Source organism: Stenella coeruleoalba (assembly GCF_951394435.1).
Source record: "Stenella coeruleoalba genome assembly, chromosome: 3".
Lineage (NCBI taxonomy): Eukaryota > Metazoa > Chordata > Mammalia > Artiodactyla > Delphinidae > Stenella > Stenella coeruleoalba.
The window spans coordinates 132,262,073-132,288,121 of NC_137148.1; the positions used below are offsets into that span (position 1 = coordinate 132,262,073).

At 38.9% G+C, this 26,049-nt stretch overlaps 1 protein-coding gene across 3 annotated transcripts in view; it reads right to left on the reverse strand.

Moving 5' to 3' along the window:
• Positions 1–38: 38 nt before the first annotated feature.
• HAVCR2 (hepatitis A virus cellular receptor 2) overlaps positions 39–26,049 on the reverse strand; it is a 39,175-nt gene continuing 13,164 nt past the window's right edge. For 2 of the 3 annotated variants that reach the window (XR_013827607.1, XR_013827608.1), the window contains 3 exons: positions 23,987–24,023; positions 18,310–22,323; positions 39–257 (listed from right to left, as the gene is read on the reverse strand). Coding sequence is in view for 1 of the 3 variants with exons in the window: in XM_079916840.1 (XP_079772966.1) it covers positions 22,164–22,323; positions 23,987–24,023 (197 nt within the window). In the remaining 2 variants the exon portion in view is untranslated. Of the gene's footprint in view, positions 258–18,157; positions 22,324–23,986; positions 24,024–26,049 lie in introns of those variants that run through there. The other variant, XM_079916840.1, reaches the window with a different exon arrangement.

Consider the following 26,049-nt stretch of genomic DNA (forward strand, 5'->3'; position numbering starts at 1 on the left):
GCTCCTTTCCTATACTTAGAGTCCAAACTGACTCCAGATGCTGACAGAGGAGATAAGGGAGCAAACAGGAAGGAAACCAGAGGCCGGCTTAGCCAAGGACACCAGAGCAAAGACCAGACTTCCCGTGGCAAAGGTGCACTTACCCTTTGCCTCGAAGATGAGAGTCAGCTGGCCTTCTGGCGAGGGCAGGGGACTTCCTTCCTGCTCTGTGGCCACAATGGCTAGTCTCCAGCCTCAGTCAAATTGTCAAGCGCCCACTGATATAAAAACGCACAACATGAGAGTTGTGAGTTTCAGTTTTCTTTGGGGACTTACTGAGGACCGTCTTTGGCCCAGGAGACTGCCTTTCAGAGAGTTCTGAGGAACCTCTCCCAAGAGACAGAGGTGGAGAGATAAGCATATATATGATTTTGGAGAAGTACAATCAGGCACACATCTCGGTAGAAGGTCGCCGCTGGTCACAAGGAACAGATATCTCAGTTCTAGTGCTTTTCTAAGTACGGGAAGATGAAAGAAAGTTGGATTCATAAAATTTTCTCCTGAAAACATCTAACTATCTGAAGGCCTGTTCAACCAGTTTTCCCAGAGCACAGAGTGCCATTCCTGATCACTGCCCTGAACTCCTTTCAGGGTGTATTGAACATCAGGGACTACAGTGGCTAGTGACTTAACTCTTATAGAATCAGATGGAGAGTGACACTGTATAGCTGGCAGTGCCCCCTCATGGTTATAAATTCAATCATTATTTGGGAGGCAATTCAGGACCATTTTATCCCATGGTGCTAAGAATACTCTTTCCTCAGTCAGGCCAGGATTCTGTTGAGATCCTCAGTTTGCTATTATTGGACTAGGCACGGCTAATAGTAGCTAAAAGTCTCTGGACCACCTGTCTTACTAGTCTGCTATGGTCCAGGCAAAGATTCCCTCTTGTTGCTTCTTCCCATATCGAGAGTTACACTATTACAATCTTGAGTTCATAAAGAAATATATATATCTGTGTGTCAATCATTTCAAGTTGCCTAGTCATCATTTTTATCAGAGGCTCAGTCACACGTTTGGTAATGCAAGAAACAACCACCTTGTAAAATACGCAGAATACAAATAATATAGCTAGTAGCATTAATAGGGTCATAAGTAAATATTTAAGCCAAGCGCTTCCATTAGGTGCGGTCCAGTATATTCCCAGCTCATCTGACTCAGTCTCTCCTTACCAATCGCTATCTTAAAAGTAATGAAACATTGGTATTGTTCATAAGGCACCCGGCCTAATTTCCTAGTGTTATTAGGTTGATTAGCCTTAGTTTAACTGTTCCCAATATAAGGGAGCTTTTAAACTTAAATGACTTAAATAGTCCGGTGATAGTCATATAAATCCACCCCATAACTGAAGGAGGGTCCCTCCTAATAAATGGGAAGTTATATTTTTTGACTGAAATTTAGCTTGTTCTTATTGAGCTTGAGTAACTTTAAAAGAAAATTCATATGTATAGCCATGGTCAGAGCAAGTACCGTTGATTGGCCAAGTGAGAGGGTCCCATCTAGTAATACCAATATAGCTCAAACAGAACTATAACTTCTTTCTTCTAAAATAAATTTCCTAAGGGTCATCCAATTAGAGCCTTGGAGAGGAGAAATTCACCAAGGTAACCCAGAAATATTGGATGTAGGTAATTGACCAGAAACCCAACAACTAGATTAATTTCTAAACTCTGTGTAGGATTTATGCCCATGATAGAAAAACATGGATTTATGCAAAAGTCCAAGAAATTAGTATAAAGAATTATAGTATATAATTATATTCCTATTTCTATAATTTTAATTGTATGATATTATTATCTAATGTAATTATTATATTGAAAACATGATAAATAATCATATGGGTCAGGTCTGGCATCTAGGAAGAGCCATCTACTTCTGATGTTGTCTTCTTCTTGTCTTGGTGTGAGTGCAGTTTCTCCTCTGTTTGAGCATTGTTTTAAGGTGAGTTTGAGGTCAGCAGTTCTCTCTATAGGCCAGTCCAGTGCAGGGGCCCTTTCTAAGTGGAAAATATGAATCCAAGAGTCAATTTCCTTCAGTCTTTCTGTGCATGAGCTAGTTAAGAGTACCTGATAAGGGTCCTTCCATCTAGGTTGGAGATAATCCTTTAAATGATGCCTTTTCCAATAGGCATAATCTTCTGGTTATAGTTCATGGGGCATCTGATCTTCATCCAAAGATAGATTACTGCGATAAGCTTCAGAAACAAACTTAGAGTGTCCTTTTAATAATTCAGTTAAACTTTACAATAATGTAACCTTAACAACAGGGGGCTATCTGGTAAGTGAGTCTTAGGCAGTAAACACAGACCTCAATTAACAACACTAGAATTTAATATCCACTGAAACATAATTTTTCTCTCTAAAATTACCCTGATTTCTATCAAATATAGCCAAATTAAGAGTAATTTGTTGGCAAAAATAAGTCTGGTTTCAATAAACTTGGCCTGATTATTTACATAAGTGTAACTGATCATACGGGCTCTTTTTTAAAATTGGCTTTGCTGGAACTTTTTATAAAGAATCTCAGATTGAATTTTTTAAAGGCTTCTCAAGGCCAGAAAAGCCATCCCATGGGCTTGCCATCAGATCCCACCTACAATATCTACAGATTTGGGTGAATTCCTCTCTTCTCAAGGTCCCAAAATATCTTCAGATTCCTGCATCTATCAGGAGGTGGCCTCCCTTATTCACTTGATAAGGCTGCTAGTAACATAAGGGTTTACAGTTTTGGAGGAATCAGGTAGAAAGAAAAGATAAATGTTTCAGTTCTGCTTACGAAGGTATCATTTACCAAATTACTGTAAGTCATAATTAGCTTAAAGGGAAAGGTTTCCTTATATCTGGAAAACAGATTAAAAAGCAGTAATATTTCAGGAAAAAAAGGCAGTAATATTTCAGAAAAAAAAAATTATAACCATATTGATCAGTTCACTGAGTCCTATGTAATTTTCGATCTTTTGTTAACAGTTTTATGAAGAGTTTTACAAGCCTGTGCTTGTCAAAAGTCCTTTCTATGAATTTTCTTTAAGATGAAACATTTTTGCAAAGACATCAGAATCAAACAATAACTGTTTCTGAATGACAAAGATTTTAAAAGGCATGGTTAAAGATCTGATTGCAAAAACTACGATGAGATATCACCTCACACCAGTCAAAATGGCTATCATCAAAAAATCCACAAACAATAAATGCTGGAGAGGGTGTGGAGAGACATCCTACACTGTTGGTGTGAATGTAAATTGGTACAGCCACCATGCAGAACAGTATGGAGGTTCCTTAAAAAACTAAGGAACCATATGACCCTACAATCCCACTCTTGGGCATATATCCAGAGAAAAACATGGTCCGAAAGGATACATGCACCCCCAATGTTCATTGCAGCACTGTTTACAATAGTAAAGACATGGAAGCAACCTAAACGTCCATTGACAGAGGAATGGATAAAGAAGATGTGGTACATACATACAATGGAATATTACTCAGCCATTAAAAAGAACGAAATAGTGCCATTTGCGGCAACATGGATGGACCTAGAGATTGTCATACTGAGTGAGGTAAGTTAGACAGAGAAAGAGAAATATCATATGATATTGCTTATATGCAACTCTAAAAAGAAATGATACAAATGAAAGTATTTACAAAACAGAAACAAACTCAGACATAGAGAACAAACTTATGGTTACCTGGGAGAAGGGTGGAGGGAAGGGATAGTTAGGGAGTTAGGGATTGACATGTACACACTGCTATATTTAAAAAGGATAACCAACAAGGACCTACTGTATAACACAAGGAACTCTGCTCAATGTTATGTGGCAGCCTGGAGGGGAGTTTGTGGGAGAATGGATACACGTATATGTATGGCTGAGTTGCTTTGCTGTGCATCTGAAACTACCACAACATTGTTAATTGGCTATACTCCGATATAAAATAAAAAGTTAAAAAAAAAAGATCTGATAGTGATGCAATTGGCAAAGAAATTTGTTTCATAACATTTTAAGATAATAATCAATTATGACTGATAACATTTTACTAAGACAAACCAGGTTTTTAGGAATTCCAATAATTTCTAGAATATCTATATTAATAACATTTCCCCCTAAAATATAGCCTAAGAATGTTTATCACAATTCATTTGAAATGCTTTCCATGTAATTTAACATACCAAATAAGCCTAATTAGTTTAATATTTCTCTGTTAAGGAGAGAAAACAATTCCCTTGAGGTATTCCGGGGCCTTTTGGAAGACCTCAAAGTTAGCTAGAGGTCAAATATAAACTTCAATTAGAATGTGATCTTTGGGAAGTTTGCCAAAAATATCAAAAGACTTTAAAACACTTGGCATCATAAGTCACTGTGAAACAATACTCATTCACTTAATCAAGAGACAATAAAAGATTTCAAAGGCAAATACAGAAAGTTATTACAAATTACTTAAAACATAAAGAAAATTTACAATCTGTTATAAAAAGCAGATCAATATTCTAAGAAAACACTCCCCTCTTAATACAGAAAAAAACAAAATCAGGTTTTGTACCATTTTACCTTTAATACTGAAATTCATTTGCTCAGTTAAATTTATTCTAATCTTAGTTCTGACCATACAAAAAAATTCCCCTCTAAAGTTTCTTATTTTTTCTCTCAAACCTTCTAAAATTTTCTATACCCATATTAATTTGTCTCTTCTTTCCCATTTAGAAATAACTAGCATTAGGACAAAATTATTTTCTTTTTCCTTAACAAAATACATTTCTATTTCTTACACCTTCTTTTTTCTTGCATACAAAGATGTTTTCCATATTAACTTAGTAGTTTAATTATATATATTAATTAGAATTCTCAACTTTTAAAAACCTTAATTTCTAGTGAAAACTAAGAAGTAAGCAATTATAAACTGTCTTTTACATTAGCATTCTATAGATTGGCAAACTTTAAATACTACTTATAATTTCTAAGAAACGTGATTTCTTAAAGAAAATGTCTCCAAATGTATGTGGCACCAAATATGTTTATTAATAGTCCTAAATATCTTTAATTTCTCTGCAAAATGATGCCTATGTTCAGTAATTAATGTTCCAGTTACCTTATTTTATTTGGGAAGGACATCAATATTTAATAAATTTTCATCATTTAACTTATTTTAGCAAAATTCTAAAGTTTCAAGTTACCAAATATCTAGAGAGACTATTTTCAAGTAGACATTCCTAAAACATAATTATTTCTAAAGAGTTTACCTAAAAGTTCTTATCTCACTTACATTTAATAGACTTATAAAAAATTTCATCATACCAAGTTATTTTTCTTGCTGACAGATATAAGAACTTATTCTAGTAAATCTAGGTACAATAAAAGTATTATATTTATGTTGATGGCTCTAAAGACATGTCTATATTAATTAAACCAACAAGCTCTAACTTTTATACCAAATATTAATTTAATACTGAATATTTCCCAGTTCACATGAACCTAAAATTCATCTGGGCTAGTTTATTATATATTTCTGAGAATTTATATAAGCACTTAATTTCCTTTAAGTCAATTAAATAGAGCTCATTTCCAAATTAGTTTTGGTAATACTCTCCAGAGGTAGAGACCTATCATATCTATAAGGCACACACAGACATGTAGCTTCATCTTAAAAACTTAGTTACAAATCAGTTATTACAATATAAAACTCACTAGTTTTTAAATAACAGTTGGAATAAGTTGTTTACTTGCTGGTATTTTAAAAAGCCTTTCCCCCTTTTTTCTCAGTTTCAGGAATTGAAGATGGTCTAGATAAGATAATGGATCCTGAGAGCCCTGCTAGAACATTTACATCTCAAGTCACAGGGAGAGAAATGCAAGGTTCTCCTAGAAGGACTTGTTCCCTTAGAGTCAGAATTCTTTAAAGATGTAGGCTGACATTCTGAAGCCCCTATTTTAGGAAAGCCCTTAGGCCAGCTTCCCACCTAATCACCTAGTCCAGACTGCTCCAGTCTCTTTCAACCAAAGTCCTCCAATATCTTTCAACTGGGTGGGGGTGGGGACAGTTAGGGGCAGGTACTTATTATACACCACCAAATAAAACTCAGGATCATCCACCGATTATCAGGAGATCTGAGAACCAGAAAGGCCTACTCAAATTCATCTGGAGACGCTGAGGAGGCAGACAGACAGAAGGGCAATGGGTCCTGCTGGTACCAAGGGCTCTGGGTCCTAAGTGCAGGCAAAGGACAGAAGTCTGCTCTGCCTCCCTTCATGGTCCTCAAAACTGGCAACTAAAACAAAAATGTACAATGTGCCCGTGAGTTTCTGTTTTATTTGGGGACTTAATGAGGACCAGGAGACAAGCCTCTCAGAGAGCTCTGAGGAACTGCTCCAAAGAGGTGGCCTTGGGGGGAGGGGAGGTCAGCATGTTTGTGATTTTGGAGCCGTGCAGTCGGTAGAAGGTTGCTAGTCACAAGGAACAGCTATTTCAGTTAATGATTTTAGTGCTTTTCTAAGGTCGGAAAGATGAAAAAATTTTGGATTCATAAAATTTTCTCTTAAAGATATCTATCTGAAGGCCTGTTCTGCCAGTCTCCACAAAGCATAGAGTGCCTCATTCCTGATCTCTGCTCCAAACTCCTTTCAGGGTGTGTTGAAGGTCAGCGATTGTAGTGGCTACTGACTCAATTCTTGTAGAGCCAGGTGGGGAGCGACATTCTTTAGATGACACAAGAATTAAGCAAAACTGCAAATCATTATACCTGACCATTCATGCTACAGGATGCAATGTCGCAGACCACATCTTACTGAGTGATATCAGGAGAATGTTTCAGGAAGCAGAGTGTGGACTAGACTTGGGTTCAGATCCCAGCTCTGCCACTTACAAAGCTGGGTATCCCTGTGAGTTATGGAGTTCCTCCAAGCCTTGATTTCTTCCTTTGGAAAATAGCACTAAAAATACTTGCTCTATCTCCCTCAGAGACTTTTCTTTATGAGCAAAAGGGCTGTGGGAGAACTTAAACTAAACTTAAATATGCACTGATACTAGCTAAGGTTTTTGGAGAATATACTGTGTAGCAGCCTCTGTGTCAAGCACCCACATGAATTTAATCTTCACAGAACCCCTTAGGCAGGTGCTGTTATTAACCCCATTCATGGAAGAGGAAGCTGAGGCTTCCAGAGGCTAAATGAGCCTAGATTCCAGATGAGGGCTTCTGACTTTTGATCTTAATCATTAAACCATACAAACAAGTATAAGCCTGGCTAGTGTTTCATTAACTCTCCTTCTGGTCTAAAGATTCACTAATTTCCTCTCAGGGAGGCATTGGTGCTCCGTTTCTAGGCTTCTCGCAGCTCATGACAGGCTTCCTGGAGAAGCTGACGATGGCCTTGGCATCCTGTGGTCATGGGTCCTGTACTGCCCAGAAACGTGAACCCTGCTCTCTAGCAGCCTCTGAACTCGGAAGAGGCCTAAAGCCTGATGCTGTAAACTGGAGGCCCAAAGACTATATCTGGCCTGCAGAAGTACTTTGTACACAGTGTTTAAAATTTTATTTCTTAATTAATAGCCAAAATTAAAAATCCAGAGAGCTCACGTGAGAACTCAGCTTTTTGTGTTTTGTGAAATAAAATGAGATGTCAGGGCTTCCCTGGTGGCGCAGTGGTTCAGAGTCCGCCTGCCGATGCAGGGGACACGGGTTCGTGCCCCGGTCCGGGAAGATCCCATATGCCGCGGAGCGGCTAGGCCCGTGAGCCATGGCTGCTGAGCCTGCGCGTCCGGAGCCTGTGCTGCGCAACGGGAGAGGCCACAACAGTGAGAGGCCCGCGTACCGCAAAAAAAAAAAAAAAAAAAGATGGCAACACGCGGCCTGTACCACACTTTCACCTTAGCGCATGCCCTCTCCAGCTTGCCCCTGCACCAGCCCTGCCTGGGGGAGCTTCAGTCTCTGAAGAAGGCCTTGGTTGGAGGAGGCCCCTGCCTTAGACCTTCCTCCACCTACTTGAATACAAGCCCCCTCCTGTTGCTGGGCCTTCACACAGGCTGTCCCCTGAACTATTTGCTGAAAATCACCTCTTTCATAAAACCAAGAGGTAGGACCATATGTCTTTAATAGGCCTCCTAGCTTTACGATGCCATGCACTTGAATTCAACTAGGTAACAAGAGGCATTCTCCCAAGGAATAAGCATATTTCTGGATACCTGCTTTCATCTTGTTCTCTGCCTTTATACACTTGGAGGGGACACTACTGACCCCACTTCAATCACCACCGAAGGTCGGGGGGAAAAATTCTGAAATGCCTCATGCAAAAATAGGCCATGCCTTATTTATTTGGGAGACAAAACATTTTATGGCTACTTTTGTTACACTCTCAGACTTGGCCAAAGCCCAGTAGATCAGTGATAAAAATTTTCTAATTTAATTCAATTCTACCACACTTATTATTAATATATTGAGGCTAACAGGGCATGATTCAACACACCAAGGATGAAAAAAATCCAGAATTGTGCAATCAGGCAGAGACACAGGTAAGTAAGCAACTAATAAAATTGAGCAGAATGATGTAAACGATAAATATATAATCAGACTCTGTCACTCCTCAACTTACAACCCTCCTATGTTTCTTTCAGGAAAAAAAAAAATCTAACTCCTTACCCAGATTTACAAAGCCCCAGTGATCTGGCCCTTGCCAACATCTCAGATTTCTTCTACCGCTCTCTCCCTGCCCACAGGCCTCCACCACATGGGTTTCCTTCAAATGTATCCTTACTTTAGGACCAGTGTTCTGCCTAGATCCCCATTCCTTCACCCCATCATTTTCAGATTTCTTCCCTTCATTCTGATCCCTGCTTAAGTGTCACTTTCTCAGACATTCCCCAGGTCCCTCTATCTAAAGTAGCCAACCAGTGACTGTTTCAGTTCTCTACATTTATTACCTTGTTTCCTGTGATATATATTGTGTACATGTGTGTATGTATGTGTGTGTGTGTGTGTGTGTGTGTGTGTGTATGTGTGCGCGTGAGTTCCATCTCTCTTCCCTCTTGTACAGTGACATCCAATAGAACTGTCTGTGATGCTGGAGTTATTCTATATGGGTGTCATGCAAGCACTTGTAATGTGGCCAGTACAACCAAGGAATTAATTTTTTTCCATTTAACTTGATTTACCTTTAAGTTTAAATAGCCAAACATGGCTACTGTGTTGGACAGCACTCAACACTAGACCGTAAACCCCTTCAAGGCAGGCCTCCCCCTTTCATTCTCTGCTCTATCCCTGAAAACTTTTTAGGGACCCAATAGGTATCGACTGAATAAATTATGGAAGCACAAAGGCACGGGGAGAGACTGTTCACTGACTGAGGGGGTGAGAGGGAGGAATGGGAGGAAATCTCTTTAAAAAGTGACATGTGAGCTTCACAGCTGGAGAATGGGGAAGGGGCAGAGGGTGTTTTAAGTGGAGGAAATGATGAGCGAGCGCCAAGATAGGGACACAGAACCAAGGCTCTGAGATGCGAATTAACTGTACAATTCCATAGGATTGGATTTTCTGACAAGCCCATCTCCCACGAGAGCCCCCACTATGTCCTAAAGGCTCCCAAACAGCACAATGGATTTTTTTGTTTTTTAATTTGAGCTACTCAACCTCCATCAATCGCTACTCTTTAGAGTCAATTTTGTGACCCTTAGAAGGATACGTCCCAGTTGAGGCACAGGCTCAGGCAGCAAACATGAATTTCCAGCTGCTTACTCCACAGGAAAATGAGCCCCAGTGCAGGCACAGTGGGGTGATGGGGTCAGGCTCACCTCTGAGAAGGAATGCTGGGGCTGCTAGGGTGAGAAGCATGAGGACCTGTCAGGAGGCTATTGTAGTATTTCAGGAGAGAGGAGGGGAGAGCAGCTCAGGCTCTGGATGTTTCAAAACAGCAGGATTTTCTGCAGGGTGTGGAGTAGCAGCCTAAAGATGACTGCAAGCGATTTTGGCCTGAGCAACTGGAAAGACTGGAGGTGCCCCCAGCTGAGACAGGGGAAGCTGTGTGTAACACAGTTTGGAAGGAAACACTGTGGATTTTGGACATGTTGAGTTTGAGATTTCTCAGACACCCAAGTGGAGACTGTTAAGAGTCCAGGAGAGGGGTCTGGGCTCAAGGTACATAGTTGAGAGTCATCGGCATAGAAATGGGATTTTAAAGCCGTGAACCAGAGTTGATGCTCAGGGAATGCCCTCGGCTTAGGGACTAGGTCCTGGGGCCTTCTGCAAAAGGTGGAGGTGGAAGAGGCGCCAACACACACACAGAAGCAAACCAAGGAAGCAGGAGGAAAAGTAAAAAGTAAATGGGATCCTTGTGCAGCCAAATAAAGCAAGTGCATTAACAAAGAGGCAATGATCACGAATCAAACGCTGCAAAGGCAAAAGGGATGAGATGTGCCTATAGGACAGAGCAACATGGACATCATTAATGACCTTGATCAAAGCAGTTTCGGTGAAGAGTAGCTGAATGATTGTTCACTTTCCCTATGTATGTTACATCTCAGGAAAAAGGTTTAATGGAATGTGAAAGTCAAAAGAGAATTAAAAATTGAAGACAGGGAACTCTTTCAAGGCATTTTGCATCCAAAAAATAATAATAATAAGGAAGGGGAAGTTTGGAAGTAGGGTCAAGAGAAAGTTTTCTTAAGATGATAAAAATAACAGCATGTTTGTATTATCTTGAGATGACTCAGGGGAAGAAGAAGTATTGATTTGGGATAGGTGAAATGTGTGGAGCAATAGAGGGACAGAATTCATAGTCCAATTAGGGAATGCTGCTTTGACATGACCAGGAACAGAACATCGGACTAGGGACTCAAGCATGACCATGTGGAAGCACTGAGCTGCCACTGGATGTAGGGGTCATGAAAGCAAGACCAGCCCAAGCAGCCCACGCTCTCCAGCTACCTGCAGCTGCCAGCTGTGGGGGAGAACCCACATCTGAGGATAGCTATTTTTTAAACCTTCTCCAGTATCTAAATAATCCAATCAATTATCTTCCCCACCTTCAAGCATTTAATGGTTCCCCAAGGCCAAATTCCAAACTCTAAAAGCTGCCCACCTTCCCAAACTGGCCACATCCTTCTATGCCAAGCCTCACAAAACTCCAACCAAGTCAAACTTTTGTACTTGCTAATCTTTGCAAGGTCAAGTTTCTAACACATACAAGAATACTACCAAATCTGCAAAAGTCAGAAGCCAATCCTAGGCTCCTCCTTCACACTTTACACGTATTTTAAATGTACAAATCACAGACGTCGATGAACAAAACTGCTAATATAGCTATGCTCCAGACACACATACTCCCATTTCCATGATATTGTATAACATCCATCTAACAGATGAGAGGCTCAGCAAATGCATGCATTGACTCTAAGTCACACAGCTTTCTTTTTTTTTTTTTTTTTGGCCCTGCCACGTGGCATGCAGGATCTTAGTTCCCTGACAAGGGATCGACTCCATGCCCCCTGCAGTGGAAGCTCGGAGTGCTACCCACTAGACCACCAGGGAATTCCCCACACAGCTTTCAAGAGAGCCTCAATAAGTATGTCTTCCTCCAAAGGTACCACTCCATTATGCTGAGGTTTCTTTTTACCCTCTGCTCCCCTCAATGATGTTGCCCAGGAAAAGCTTCAACAATTCCGATGTGTAAGTCCATGATTCCATTTAAATGAGAACCTATCTCCCAAGAAAACCAAATCTATTTTATATGAGTTACCCCAATTTCTATTGGCTCAGTCATCATTGTCCTAAGACCCCATATAATACCGAGAAAGTTCAAGCAGCAAAGTTCCAGTTTTCTCTTCAGCATAAGTTTCCAGAGGATTTACTTACCAGTGAGTCAGGAGGTAGTTTTCCAGCTCCTCTGGTGGTCTGTCACTGATTCCTTCTCTTTTCTCTTTACGGATAAAGATGGAATTCTATTCCTTATCTCTTTGCCACACCTTTACATAAGAATGTTGGGAAGTATCTTTAAAAGTCAAGCTTCTCCAGTCTGTCAGTCTTTTTGCTGGATTTGATCCGCTTACTAAATAGATTACCAGGAGATCTTAGTGAGCTGCAATAGTATTTGTTCTCTGCTAGGCTGCTTTTATTTTTTATTGAAGTACATTTGATGTACAATATTATATAAGTTACAGGTGTACAATGCAGTGATTCACAATTTTTAAAGGTTATAATCCATTTAGAGCCCTTATAAAATATTGGCTACATTCCCTGTGTTGTACAATATATCCTTGTAGCTTATTTTATACCTAATAGTTTATACCTCTTAATCTCCTGCCCCTATATTTCCCCTCCCCCTTTCCCTCTCTCCACTGGTAACTACTAGTTTGTTCTCTATATTTGTGAGTCTGTTTCCTTTTTGGTTATATTGACTAGTCTGTTTTATTTTTTAGATTCCACATATAAGTGATATCATACAGTATTTGTCTTTCACTGTCTGACCTATTTCACTTAGGATAATACCCTCCAAGTCCATCCATGTTGTTGCAAATGGCAAAATTTTATTATTTTTTATGTCTGAGTAGTATTCCATTGTGTGTGTGTGTATATATATATATATACACACACACACACACACACACACCATATCTTCTTTATTCATTCATCTGCTGATGGACACTTAGGTTGCTTCCATATCTTGGCAACTGTAAATAATGTTGCTATGAATATGGTGGTGCATGTTATCTTTTTGAATCATTGGTTTTTTTTTTTTCAGATTTATACTAAGGAGTAGAATTGCTGGGTCATATGGTAGTTCTATTTTTAGTTTTTTAGAAACCTCCATACTGTTTTCCACAGAGGCTGCACCAATTTACATTCCCACCAACAGGGTATGAGGGTTCTCTTTTCTCCACATCCTCACCAACATTTTTGTTGTTGTTCTTTTTGCCAATAGCCATTCTGATGGGTGTGAGGTGATACCTCATTGTGGTTTTGACTTGCATTTCCCTGATAATAAGCAATGTTGAACATCTTTTCATGTGCCCATTGGGCAACTGCATGTACTCTTTGGAAAAATGTCTATTCAGGTCTTCTGCCCATTTTTAAATATGGCTGTTTTTTTGATGTTGAGTTGTATGAGTTGTTTATATATTTTGGATATTAACTCCTTATTGGTCATATCATTTGCAAATATTTTCTCCCATTCACTATGTTGTCTTTTTGTTTTGTAATGGTTTCTTTTGCTGTGCAAAAGCTTTTAAGTTTAATTAGTTCCCATTTGTTTATTTTTGCTTTTATTTCTGTTGCCTTAGGAGCAGATGCAAGAAAATATTGCTATGTTTTATGTTAAAGAGTGTTCTGCCCATGTGTTCCTCTGGGACTTTTATGGTTTCCGGTCTTACATTGAGGTCTTTAACCCACTTTGAGTTTATTTTTGTATGTGGTGTTAAAGAATGTTCTAATTTCATTCTTTGACATGTAGCTGTCCAGTTTTCCCAGCACCACTTATCGAAGACTGTCTTTTCTCCATTGTATATTCTTACCTCCTTTATCATAGATTAATTGACCATAAGTGTGTGGATTTATTTCTGGGCTCTCTCTTCTCTTCCATTGATCTATGTGTCTATTTTTGAGCCAATACCATAGTGTTTTGATTCCTGTAGCTTTGTAGTATAGTCTGAAGTCAGGGAGTGTGATTCCTCCACCTCTGTTCTTCTTTCTCAAGACTGTTTTGGCAATTTGGGGTCTTTCATATTTCCATATAAATTTTTAAATAGTTTCTAGCTCTTTGAAAGCTGCCATTGGTATTTTGGTAGGGATGGTATTGAATCTGTAGATTGCATTGGGTAGTATGATCATTTTAACAATATTAATTCTACCAATCCAAGAACACAGTATAACTTTCCATCTGTGTCATCTTCAGTAGTTTTCCAAGTACAGGTCTTTCACCTCCTTAGGCAGTTTTATTCCTAGGTATTTTTATTATTTTTGATGTAGGATGTTCTCAAAATATTCAATACAGGTCTTAATTTGGGGTCGGACTCTAGGCCTGAAAAGTCATATGGACTTTGAGACTGTTTATACATGAAGGGACCTTTGACTACCTGGAGCCAAACCCCTTGATTTATATGTGAATAAACTGAGGACCAAAGAGAGGAATAGAGAAGAGGACCCTTAGAAGTCACTCAGGGCAGATGCAGAAGTGAAAGCCAGGTTCTTCTCCCTCAACAAATACTATTTCACCAAATATTTATCGAGCACAGCATACTAAGCAATGGAACAGTCTAAGTAGACAAAGAAAACCCAGAGTCTCTACCCTTGAAAGTTTAGGAAAACAAGTCACCACCTTCAGTAAGAATGAAGTCATCATAGAAAATAAATTTAGGGTTACCAAAGGGGAAAGTGAGGGGATAAATTAGGAGTATCAGATTAACAGATACACACTACTATACATAAAATAGATAAGCAACAAGGATTTACTGTACAGCACAGGAAACTATATTCATTATCTTGTAATAACCTATAATGGAAAATAATCTGAAATATATACACACACATATATAATATATATATACTGAATCACTTTGCTGTACACCTGAAACTAACACAATATTGTAAATCAACTATACTTCAATTTAAAAAAAAGAATGGAGTTGAGCTACACTGTGCCCCGATACAATTTATATACCATGATATAAATTGCATATCAGATATTAATACCATGTCCATTGATGTTTGGGGTTTTGAAGTTGTGAGTGACAAGGATGCCAGAAAATGGAATGTGAGCTGAGCTCCTGCTCACACAGCTAGAGGGCACTGCCTTGTGTAAAGCAGAACGTCTCCCCAAGAACTTATGAGATGATGGGTCCTTTTCCTTCCTTCCCAAAACCAAAACAATGTTTTCTACTTAAAAACACTGACAACAGATTTGTTTTGGGATGAAAACTTTCAGTTTTAGCCAGTGTGCCTTGCTGCAATAACACGATTGTGAGCCATTTCCTCTACAACCATTTTAGGGAAGATGGGTGGATCAAAAAACCATAATAGCATTGGGCTTTTATCAGATAGGGTTAGGGGAATTTTCTAAAGGTCTCAGCAGTCTCCCAAACCAAGACCACCGCATGACTTGGGCACCAGTTGAACTCCTGTGCTAGTAGCAATTATTGAAAATGTATGCTGAGCTCTGTCAAAACCTTTGTCAAGGCACCCTGTTGGTGGTGAGCATTGGGACTTACCACAACGTTGACAGAACCCTCTGCTTGTTAACTATCTATGTTGATAAAGAATGTCGACATTTTATTGGGACACTCACATGGAACTATTTCCAATAAATAGTAAGTGAGAAAAACAATTCTATTTCATGGGAAATCTATTTCATGGGAACGCGTTTTTGTAAAACACTGTGACAGAATGACAGTGTATGTACATGCATATGTACCTGTATGGAAAAGTCACAGGAAAGATGTATATGGATACCTATCAGACTATTCAGTGTCCTCTGTGGTAGGGAAGCATGCTGAGGCAAGGGGGACTTTCAGTTGAAGGCTATATATTTATGTATCATTTGAGCATTTTACAACAAGAATGTGCCAATGTACTGCTTGTATAATACACGTAAAGGGTTTTGACTAAAGAAAACAAAAAACACGTCCCAAAACTGCAGGTTCTTACAAAAGTGGAAGTCTTTCACATTTGTGTAACATGTTTTTCACAGCCTAATTACAACCATCCTTTTCTTTCTCCCAGATAGACAGAAAAGAAAGCAATTTAAGTTGCCTAAAGCAACATTCAGACATCACCAAGCCTCCAGAAAGGTGAACGATTATAAAATAATGCTTTAATAAATATACAAGGGCTTACACTGCAAATCGCATGTTTTTCTACAAAGTAGAAAATACATTGGGTCCCTATATGTTTTTTGGAGGTCCGCTGTTGGAATCCATGTCACCTGTATCACTTAATTCATTCACCCAATTAATATTTATTGAGTGTCTGCTATGTGCCAGGCTATCCTTATTCAATGAGAGTCAGCTGGAATTTTATAGAGCTAAATTAAAGAAGTGGTGAAGACAAGAGTTAGTATTTTCAGGAAAAAGAAAAAGAAATCACCAAAAACTGCTTTTCTGCATCACTCAGAATCTAGTATGCAGGTCTGCCAAAGCTTATTGCCTTTTATTATAATCATTTGCTTGGCCATCATGCTGTCCTGATGGACTCTGACTTCCTTGAAGGAAAAACAAATCTTTGTAGTATCTGTGGTGCCTGTATTGTGGCTTGAGTCTGCAGTACAGCAGGCATACATTCATTCATTCAATCCATCTACAAATATTTATTTGGCACCCACTACAGGTCAAGCATTGCACTAGGTCCTTAAGATATAAGATAAGTGACAGTTACTTTCCAGTTGAGGGTTGGAGGAGACAAATCACAAAAATGTAAACAATTAGAATTTCAGATTCAAACAAACTACGCAGGGAATAAACTAGAATAGAGATGGGCAGGTTGGCACTTTTGATAGGGTGTTCAGGGAAAGCTCTTAGATGATATTTAAGATGATATTCCTCAAAGATGAGAAAGACAGCTCTGCAAACAGTCTCAAAGAAGCATTCTAAACAGAGGGACACAAGTTCACTAAAAAAGGTGCTGGAACCGGAAAGAACTTGGTCTGTTCTAGAAGCAGAAAGGAAACCAGTGTGGATGAAACAAAAAAAAAAGGAGGGGTTGGTGAGGTCAGAAGAAATTCAGGCCCTGGTGGAGCTGTTGAAAGGTTTTAAATAACAGAGTAATTGAACCTGGTTGATGAGTTTTAAAAAAGAAAAAGAAAATACTTAGGCTGCTGTGTGAGGAGAACAAACTATTAGGAAAGCAAAAGTGGAACTGGATGGATGGAATGTAGGGAGGGGAGTAGGGAGGGAGGAAATAAATGAGTGAATAAATATTAAATGTGACTACAAAGGAATAAGGCCTACGAGAGTCACTTGGCCTAGTTATTTTAGCTTAAACTGATTCTTAAGTCAAATTTCAAAAACCAAAACCAAATTACTTTGAGTGAAAGGAACACTGTTGAAATAAATTGCTTTCTAAAATGACTGCCTTGAGAAAGATAATATGCATTTAGTAATACACTGACTGGTATATTTGTTCAAAAATATACTACTGTTCTGAGGGCGACACAAGAGGGAAGAGATATGGGAACATATGTATATGTATAACTGATTCACTTTGTTATAAAGCAGAAACTAACACACCATTGTAAAGCAATTATACGCCAATAAAGATGTTAAAAAATATATATATATATATATACTACTGTTCTATTGTCATGATACTTCAAATACAATCGCATCCCTTGACACAGCATTTCCATATCCAGAATCATATACATTGGAAGTACACAAATGCACATAGGTTTTTGAATAAAGGATGTTCCTTGCAGCCTTATTTGAAATGAGGGGGGGAAAAAACCCAACCAAACATCTATGCTTGCGAAAGTGATTTAATAGGTTATGCACATTTGTTCTACTTAGTACTACATAGTTATCTAAGTAAAGGCTGTTGTCCCATTCTGACACGGAGCAATGGCCTTCTATAAGCAGTGGAAGAAATTAGGTTACCGTGTGTGTGTGTGTGTGTCTGTATATGAGAGAAAAAATAGAGAATGGCCAAGAACTTTGCTAATTCTAGAGCCAATAGCGACATGTGGTTGTTGAGCGCTTAAAATGTGACTAGTCAGAATGCAGATGTGCTCTAAATGGAAAACACTCACTGGATTGTGAAGACTTAAAATGAAAAACAACAACACTGTATTTCTACTGGACAGTGCTGGCCTAAAAGGATTGTTCCTGGGGAGTAGGACTGGGAAGAAATTTTGATAGAGAGGACACGGAATAGGGACTTTCACCTTTAATTTAAACTCTATTTTTCAAAAAGCACTTAATTTATAATTTTAAAAGCCAGTAGTAGGAATCCAAGCAAAATTTGTAGTTTAGTTAATAGTCACGTGCCAATGTTAAGATCTTAGTTTTGACAAATGGTACCATGGTTATATAAGCTGTTAACTGAAAAAACTGCTGAATACAGGAACTCTTTGTACAATCATTGCAATTTTTCGGCAAATCTCAAATTATTTCAAAATAAAAACCTAAAAGAAAAAAAAGGGAAACAAGCACTCTAACAAGATGTATTTTCTGCTTAGAGATTCTTACTCAGAGTCTCAACGTACTGTAAAGCAATTGGCTCCAGGTTAGCTTGCCCACCCAGAGTTCCTTGTAAACACATTTGCTTGAAATAAGGCAGCTAGGATAACTAAATGTCATATTCCTTAGTTCTCACCTGAAATTCCATCTATTCAGAAAACTCCTTTCTTCCCTGGTGGTTAGAAGCTGTCTGGCTGCTGCTTAGCTACCAGGAATTTTTGTTGGAGTAGGAGGCTTGCTGGAGAGAACAGGAAAGGCAGCACCCCTCTGAGGACTTCACTGAGGCCTGGGCAGCTGGCAGCTTTCAAAGCCCCTCACCATTGGCTCCTTGCTTCAGCCCTCAGATTAAGGTCAAGAGATTTTTGCTAAGATCTTGTGGTGAACTTTGGGATAAAGAAATGAATAAAAAATCTACATTATTAGTATAGCAACCTTCACCTATATTTTTACAGTTGTTACTTTTTACTTAAGGGTTTCCAGAATAAAAACTAAATTCTGCGTGCAAGTGAACAGGAATGGCAAGTAAAACTGGGTAATAAAATTTAAAACAGATTCGATATAGATATATGGATATAAGGATATTTCAGAACTGACCAAAAGAAGATAACACTGCATTGGAGTGTGAAATATTTCTATTTTACACAAACTAGGTGTAAAATGCATGAAAAAGTACAATTTCAAAATGTAGAAATTACAAAGGACATGTCAACTTATCATGAAGCAGGTTGTTAAGTATAGACTATAAAGCTATAATAAAATATTTTCCAAAGGTGACCCACCCAGAAAACAATTATATTAAAATAATGTGGGTATTTAAACAGATGTCCCAGTGCCACCACCACACCTGAATAGCTTAAATAACTTTTTTTTTCTTTAAACATCACTGCTTTCTCTGGAAAAAGAGTCACACCATAAGCAGAAGGAGTTTGACTAAGAATTTACAAAAGAAAACTACTAATAATAAAAGAGTGACTTGGAATGACCTTTATAATTAGTCAATACAACTGAAAAAAAAGATATTAGAGGATCTAGAATCCTGAAACTCATATTGCTCCACTGCATAGGTTTTCCACTGAAAATAGGCCAAAATCTGAGCCCTCCTGAAGCTTGAGAACCCTCCAACCAAGTGTTCCAGCTGCCCCTCTCCTTTTTCCCACTTTCCAACTGAGCCCCAGAAAAGGATGACAAAAATCTTAAAAATTACAGCACGAAGGGCATCTCTACTTACCTCTAGAAAGACTTTCTCAGTAGAAATCTGGACAGAAAATTAATTTGTATTCAGTTTTTTTTTAATTCAAACTTAAATGAGAATTAAATTTATATGGGACTAGGCATGAAGGGATGCCCCCAAATAAATTAATGACAGGTTAAACCACTTGGAATTTCTGCCTGGGGAATTCTAACACTAGAAGTGATAGGCAGTTAAAACATGGTAAGACCTTAATTTTTCAGTCTGAAGAGATCAGGGAGCCTCTTCTTGTACTGTGGGTCTCTATGGCAGAGCTCTGGGAGAAAAATCCTAAGCACTTCTAAGAGCAAACCACACGTTCAATCTTTTTACATTGTTTTTAATTAAGTGACCACTTGCCATTGCCCAGACCCTCTGGGGTAGCTTGATAGTTTGTTACCCTTCCTGCCATCTTCTGTATTACAAATAATTGATGTAGAGTGGATCCTACCCTGAAAACCAGGGTTCCAATCTCTGCTGGAACACTCTAGACACGTCTAGAGTGCTGGCGCACTCTACTGCCCGCCTTGACCTTGAACTTAACTTTTCCAAGTCTTAATTTCTTTCTATGAGGAGGAGGGTGGACAGGAAAATATTGCTACAGTATTTAAATCTATTTTTTATTACAAAAAATGGATAAAATAATTCAAATTATAGAAGCACATAAAAGCAAAAAGTGAAACTATCTTTTGACTATTTGCCCTTGTGGAATAACCATATTAATTTGGGAATATTCTTCTGGATTATTTAAAGGCAAAAAAAATTAGCATTAACTATATATACTATTCTAGAACTCTTTTTTCTTTTGACTTAGCAATATAGATTTCTCCTTTGACAAGTAACACAAGGTCTGTGAGAGTCGGGATCTTGTCTGTTTCCTTAACTGCTATATTTCTAGGAACTAAAACAGTGTCTGGCACAAAGTAGTCGACAAAAAATGTTCACTGAAAGAATGACTGATTGAATGAAATCATCCTTCCTGTCAGATCAATCAGAAGTTCTGTGGGGTCAGGGATGTGTCTATTTGGTCTCTCTCTATGATCCCAGCACCAGAGAACCCGGCACAGAGTAAGCACTTAATGTTTGTTGCATTAGCAAAACAGCTCAATGATGAAACCACCTAATTTTTTTTACTTGTGCCAGTGTGTTGACATACCACAATAACCAATTATTCCCCAACTGATGGAAAACATCTCTCACAAACACCATTGCAATGATCGCCCTTGTATATATATCCTTGTGTAAAGATTTTTGCAGAATAAGAATCCCTTTTGTGGGGGAATCATTAATCTGGTTCATATGTTTTCTGTGGTCCCTTCCCTCTAGAATTTCATAAATTTAAAACACTTAATTTTTCAGCTTGTTTAAAAGCTACTGCCTGGAACTTTGCAAACTGATCTCCCTGTAGAAAGCCAGTGCTTCCCAATACTGCCCAGATGCAGCCCAAACACTGCAACAGACAGGCTGCCTGCATCCTTGGTGACCAACATCTCCTGCATGCAATGCAGTAGCAGCTCAGTCATCACCTGGGGAAGGCAGTTTTCAGGCAGCGACAGGTCCCTATTGTTGATTCATTCAGCAGAAAGGGGGAAAAAGACAATAACACACTTCCAAGGGTCTGAGAAGGGAGAGGATGCTGAGAAGAGCAGATGCTTGACAAGAGCAGAAAAGGGAGCTTAGGAGTATTTTCGAGTTCCCCAACAAGTGAAGCTCTATCTGAGCTCTCCAATGGAAAAGTCTTCCCAGGAATCTACCTTTCTGCTTCTTTAATTTTTTCACTCCAAAGATATTTAGTAAATTTCTATCCGTATTATGTGTCAGAGCTGTGCCAAGACTGGGGAGGAAGCAAATAGGCAAGATAGACCTACTCTCTACCATCTTGGAACTAAAGCTTAAGGGCCATTGTCTTTCCATCAGGGGATCTGACAGGGACAAATACAGATGGCTGGAGCCCTTTACCTACTTTCCACCAGGAAACAGAATTTGTGTCCCAGTCATTGCTTCTTCTTTTGTGAGAAACACAGCTGCAGTTCTCTCCATGAATGGAGAAGTTGGTCAGAGATCTTTCCCTCTGAGTGCACCCCAAGCAAAACCTGTCAACACAAACTAAGCATACTTCCTCTTTCTCCAGGAGCACCTGCCACACCACAGGCCTTGCTGGGCAGTCTTCTTAACTTAGGCCAAGGAGAGCTGTGCACTGGCACTTACTGTCACAGAGTCAACATTCAAAGAAGCATCAACCTTGAGACTCAAAGGGAACCTTCAAGACCATCTACTCCTACTCCAATAGTTTCTGAACCTGCTACGGTTCACAGAGCTCTTTGAGAATCGGCGGCCCCTTTAGACTTCCTGTACCGAAAAAGACACACACGTATCTCAGCACATAATTTCCCCTGTATTTTCAGAAGCTTCATGGATACACCATATAACTGAATATCTGGAATTCCAGAGACCCCATATTAAGAATTCCTACTCTCTATAAAAGCCCATTTGAGCTCTAATGCCCTGATTAGCAGCCTCCGAGTTGGGTGGCGGGAACACAGAGGTAATGTTGTGCCTGTCTAAGTACAATGCTGGTACCAGTTCAATCCTCGGGTGAGCTCCTTATCTTTAGAACATGGAAAAACTCTGCTCGGTGGCCAAGGACAGAACCTCTAAAACCAGTCAGGTGAGCCATCTCATAGTTTTCAAAGAAGATAACACCAAACCCCAAAAGGAAGTGGTGAATCTGGTGGCGTTGAAAGACAACAGCCCAGGGGTTGTCAGGACTGCTGCCCGCTGCTGACGGAGCAGTAATACTTGTATGGATCCTCCATTTCATATACGTTCTCCTCAATGGTATAGATGTTTTCCTCTGGATGTGTCCTCTCTCCTGCTGTATTTGCTAACCCCGAGGGAGGGAGGTTGGCCAAACTGATGAGGCTGTGGAAATAAAGTGATGCAGTTGAGTTAAGCATCCCAGGCAACATGGAATAGAGTTAAAAGAATGGGCTTTGCTGAAGAGATAGCCACCAAGGCAGTATATGACCCTTGATCAGGTCCTGACTAGGCAGGGGAAACATAAAATAGTAATGAAAAGAGTCTGGGGAATAACTGCACAAATTCAAATTAATCTGAATTTTCTTAGGTATACAAATGGCATTGTGTTATCTAAGAGAATGTCCTTATTCTGAGGAAGTGCAGACTGAAGTGTTTAGGTGAAATGTCACGATGTCTGAAACACCTTTACAAATGGTTCAGAAAAAAAAATATGTATGTAAATAGAGAAACAGATAAAGCAAATGTGACAAAATATTAAATGACACGCTTAGGTGAAGGGTTCTACTGTTCCTTGCACTATTATTTCAATTATTATGTCAGCTTGAACAATTTCAAAAAGTAAAAGAAATGAATGTGTTATGGATCCAATGAGACTTGAGTTCGAATTCTGCCTCTGTTGCTTTCCACCCATGTGATCTTGGGTAAGTTGGATTTGCTTTTTTCATTTATTCATTCAAGAACTATTTAACATGTTTATACTGTTCCATGAATCAAGAGATGCAACAGTGAACAAAACACAAAAATCCCCTAGAGGCTGTATATTAGTAAACTTAAGTGTCTCAGGGTCCTCATCTATAAAATGGGAATAAATACTCTATCTCACAGGGCTGCTGTAAGGAACGTTTATTCATTCAATCCTCAAATATCAAATGCATACTAAGAATTAGGTGTGTGCTAGGAGATACAGTTGTTAATGTGGCAGACAAGTTCCTAATTTTCTATGGAGTTTACATTTATAGGTGGAGATGAACATTAACCAAATAATTTCATAAAGAATGAATTATTGCATGTAAATATTACCTATTGATATTACCACATTTCAAGTTTCAGCTCTAATAAAGAATACTGACACAGAAAATATAAAGCCATTGATAATTAAATATTTTATTTGATCTTATTTGACTTTTTTACTGCAGACTATTTTGTCTTCATAACTATACGATCTAGATTTAGTCTAAAATTATTAGTGGTTTAGAGAGTATGCAGTGGACAGAATCACTTTTTTCTTGAAAGTTTTTAGAACAATACCTATGGTTAGGCCTCATCTCCAAAGATTCTGATTTATTTGCTCTGGGGTTGACAATAGTATGCTTAAGTGCCCTGGATGATTCTAATAGGCAATCAGAGTTAAGAAGAGCTGGGCTGGGTTGTAAAAGCCCTGAGAGTAGATTCTGAGTTTCTTGTTCACGTCTATAAACCAGTGGCCACCCAGAACCCGGATGCAGTAAGTACTCAATCAGCTGAAGGGTCAGTTCACTGAAAAAGCCCTTTAATCAGAAATATATAAGCATTTCCTATCAATGGGAGACAAATTCTCTACCTTAACTTTAGGACTAAAGAAGCTAGAGGGATTAGGGATCAAGAATAAAACCGAGCAGCATGTTAAATTTGCATTTCATAAATCTAGGCCTAAAGCAAAAAGGAAGTAGTAAAAATTTAGATCCCAAAGTCTCAGGGCAGGACTTTAAGAGCAAAGATCAAAGCCCAGATTAGAGTAGGAATATCCAAGATTCCCACCTTCCACTACTGCACGCATTATTCTTACCTTAAATTTTGTATCTTCTCTTTGCTATCAAAATACCCTAGGTAAAAAGGTGAAGAAAAGTCAATTTAAAATGCTTTCATAAAGTAAATGAGATAAATAAAATGAGCTAACTGGAGGCAAAGATTGTTTAGGGAAGTCTGGTCTACCTATTAGATTGAATTAAATCAAACCACTGATATGCGTCTTGATTTATTACATAAACTATGCTAAAAGTAATGAAGATGCATTTTTCATATTTAACAAATGTAGGGAGCGTCCACTACGTGGCTGGTAGTATGCTAAGCACCAGGGACACAAAGGTGAACTATGAGCCCTGACATCATGAAACTCGTCTTCTAGTGAGAGAGGCATTTAAGAAAAAAAAAGTAAATGGGAAAAATAAAATAATTTCAAATTGTGATGTAATAGAAAGAAAAGTATTGCAGCAAAATGGGTGGGCCTAGAGATTATCATACTGAGTGAAGTAAATCAGACAAAGACAAATATTATATGATGGCACACATGTGACATCTAAAAAATAATACAAATGGATTTATTTATAAAACAGACACAGAAAACAAACTTATGGTTACCAAAGGGAAGGGGGGGGTAGGGATAAATTAGGAGTTTGGTAATAACAGATACACACCACTATATATAAAATAGATAAACAACAAGGATTTACTGTATAGCAAGGGAGCTATACTCAATTTTTTTTTTTTTTTTTCGGTACGCGGGCCTCTCACTGCCGTGGCCTCTCCCGTTGCGGAGCATAGGCTCCGGACGCGCAGGCTCAGCGGCCATGGCTCACGGGCCCAGCCGCTCTACGGCATGTGAGATCTTCCCGGACTGGGGCACGAACCCGTGTCCCCTGCATCAGCAGGCGGACCGTCAACCACTGCGCCACCAGGGAAGCCCTCAATATCTTATAATAACCTATAATGGAAAAGAATCTGAAAAAATATATATATATATATTATATATATGTATATAACTGAAATCACTTTGCTGTACACCTGAAACTAACACAATTTGTAAATCAACTGTATTTCAATTTTTAAAAAAAACAACAATGCACTGGAATAGATAATCAAGAAGGTAATCAGGAAAGAATTCTCAGAAGAAATGATCTTTAAGCTCAGTTCTGAAAGAAGAGAATGAGTCAGCCAAATGAAAAGCCGGGGTGAGCATTCTGGATCGAGTAAAGCCCTGGTAAAGATAGTAGTGAGTGGCTGAAACTGAAAGCATGGCTGGAATAAGAGAGTGGCACAAGGTAAGGTCTGAGAGGGAGGCTGGGCTAGATACTATAGGACCTTGTAAGTCATAATCAGGAGTTTGGATTTTATTCTAAGACATAGGAAATAACTGAAGGCCAGAAATATGATCTGACTGGGTTTTAAGACAATCACTCTGGCTGCTGTGTGGAGAATGAATTAAAAGGAGGTATGAAAAAATGAGGAGGTAAGTAGAGAACTGCCTCAGAGTAAGGTGGTGAAAGAGAGATGCAGAATTACGAATGGATTTTAGATATGATTTGGAGAAAGTGTGGGAAAGTGAAGTTGGATTGTGTATTAGGAGTGATGAAAGAGGGGATTCAAGGATGGCTTCTGGCTCTCTGGCTTAAGCAACCAGATGTATGATAATGAAACACTATGATGAAGAAGATCAGGGAGGGGGAGGTTGGGTTCTAAAAAGGTGGAATATAGACTCTAGAGCTCCTTTCTTGACACAATGTGGGACACATCTAAGTGGAGATAACAACTGGACAGCTGGCCAATCAGTATCAACACCTTTGAGTGCTGGAGAGAGAAATTAAGGATGACATTTAAGTCTATGGGAATATAGGTCATCATCAGCCAGAGGGCATGGAGAGAGGAAAAGGGCCAGCCCTGGGGAATCACAACATCTAAAGATCATGCTGAAGAAGAGAAAATAACAAAAATGACTGAAAGGTGTGGCTAGTGAAGACACTGGTGTTTCAGAAGCCAAGAGAAGGAAGACTTTTTAGAATGAGTGAGAGTCAACTTAGTTATTGCTGAAAGACGTACTACAATGAAGACAGAGGTATCTACAGGATTTAGCAA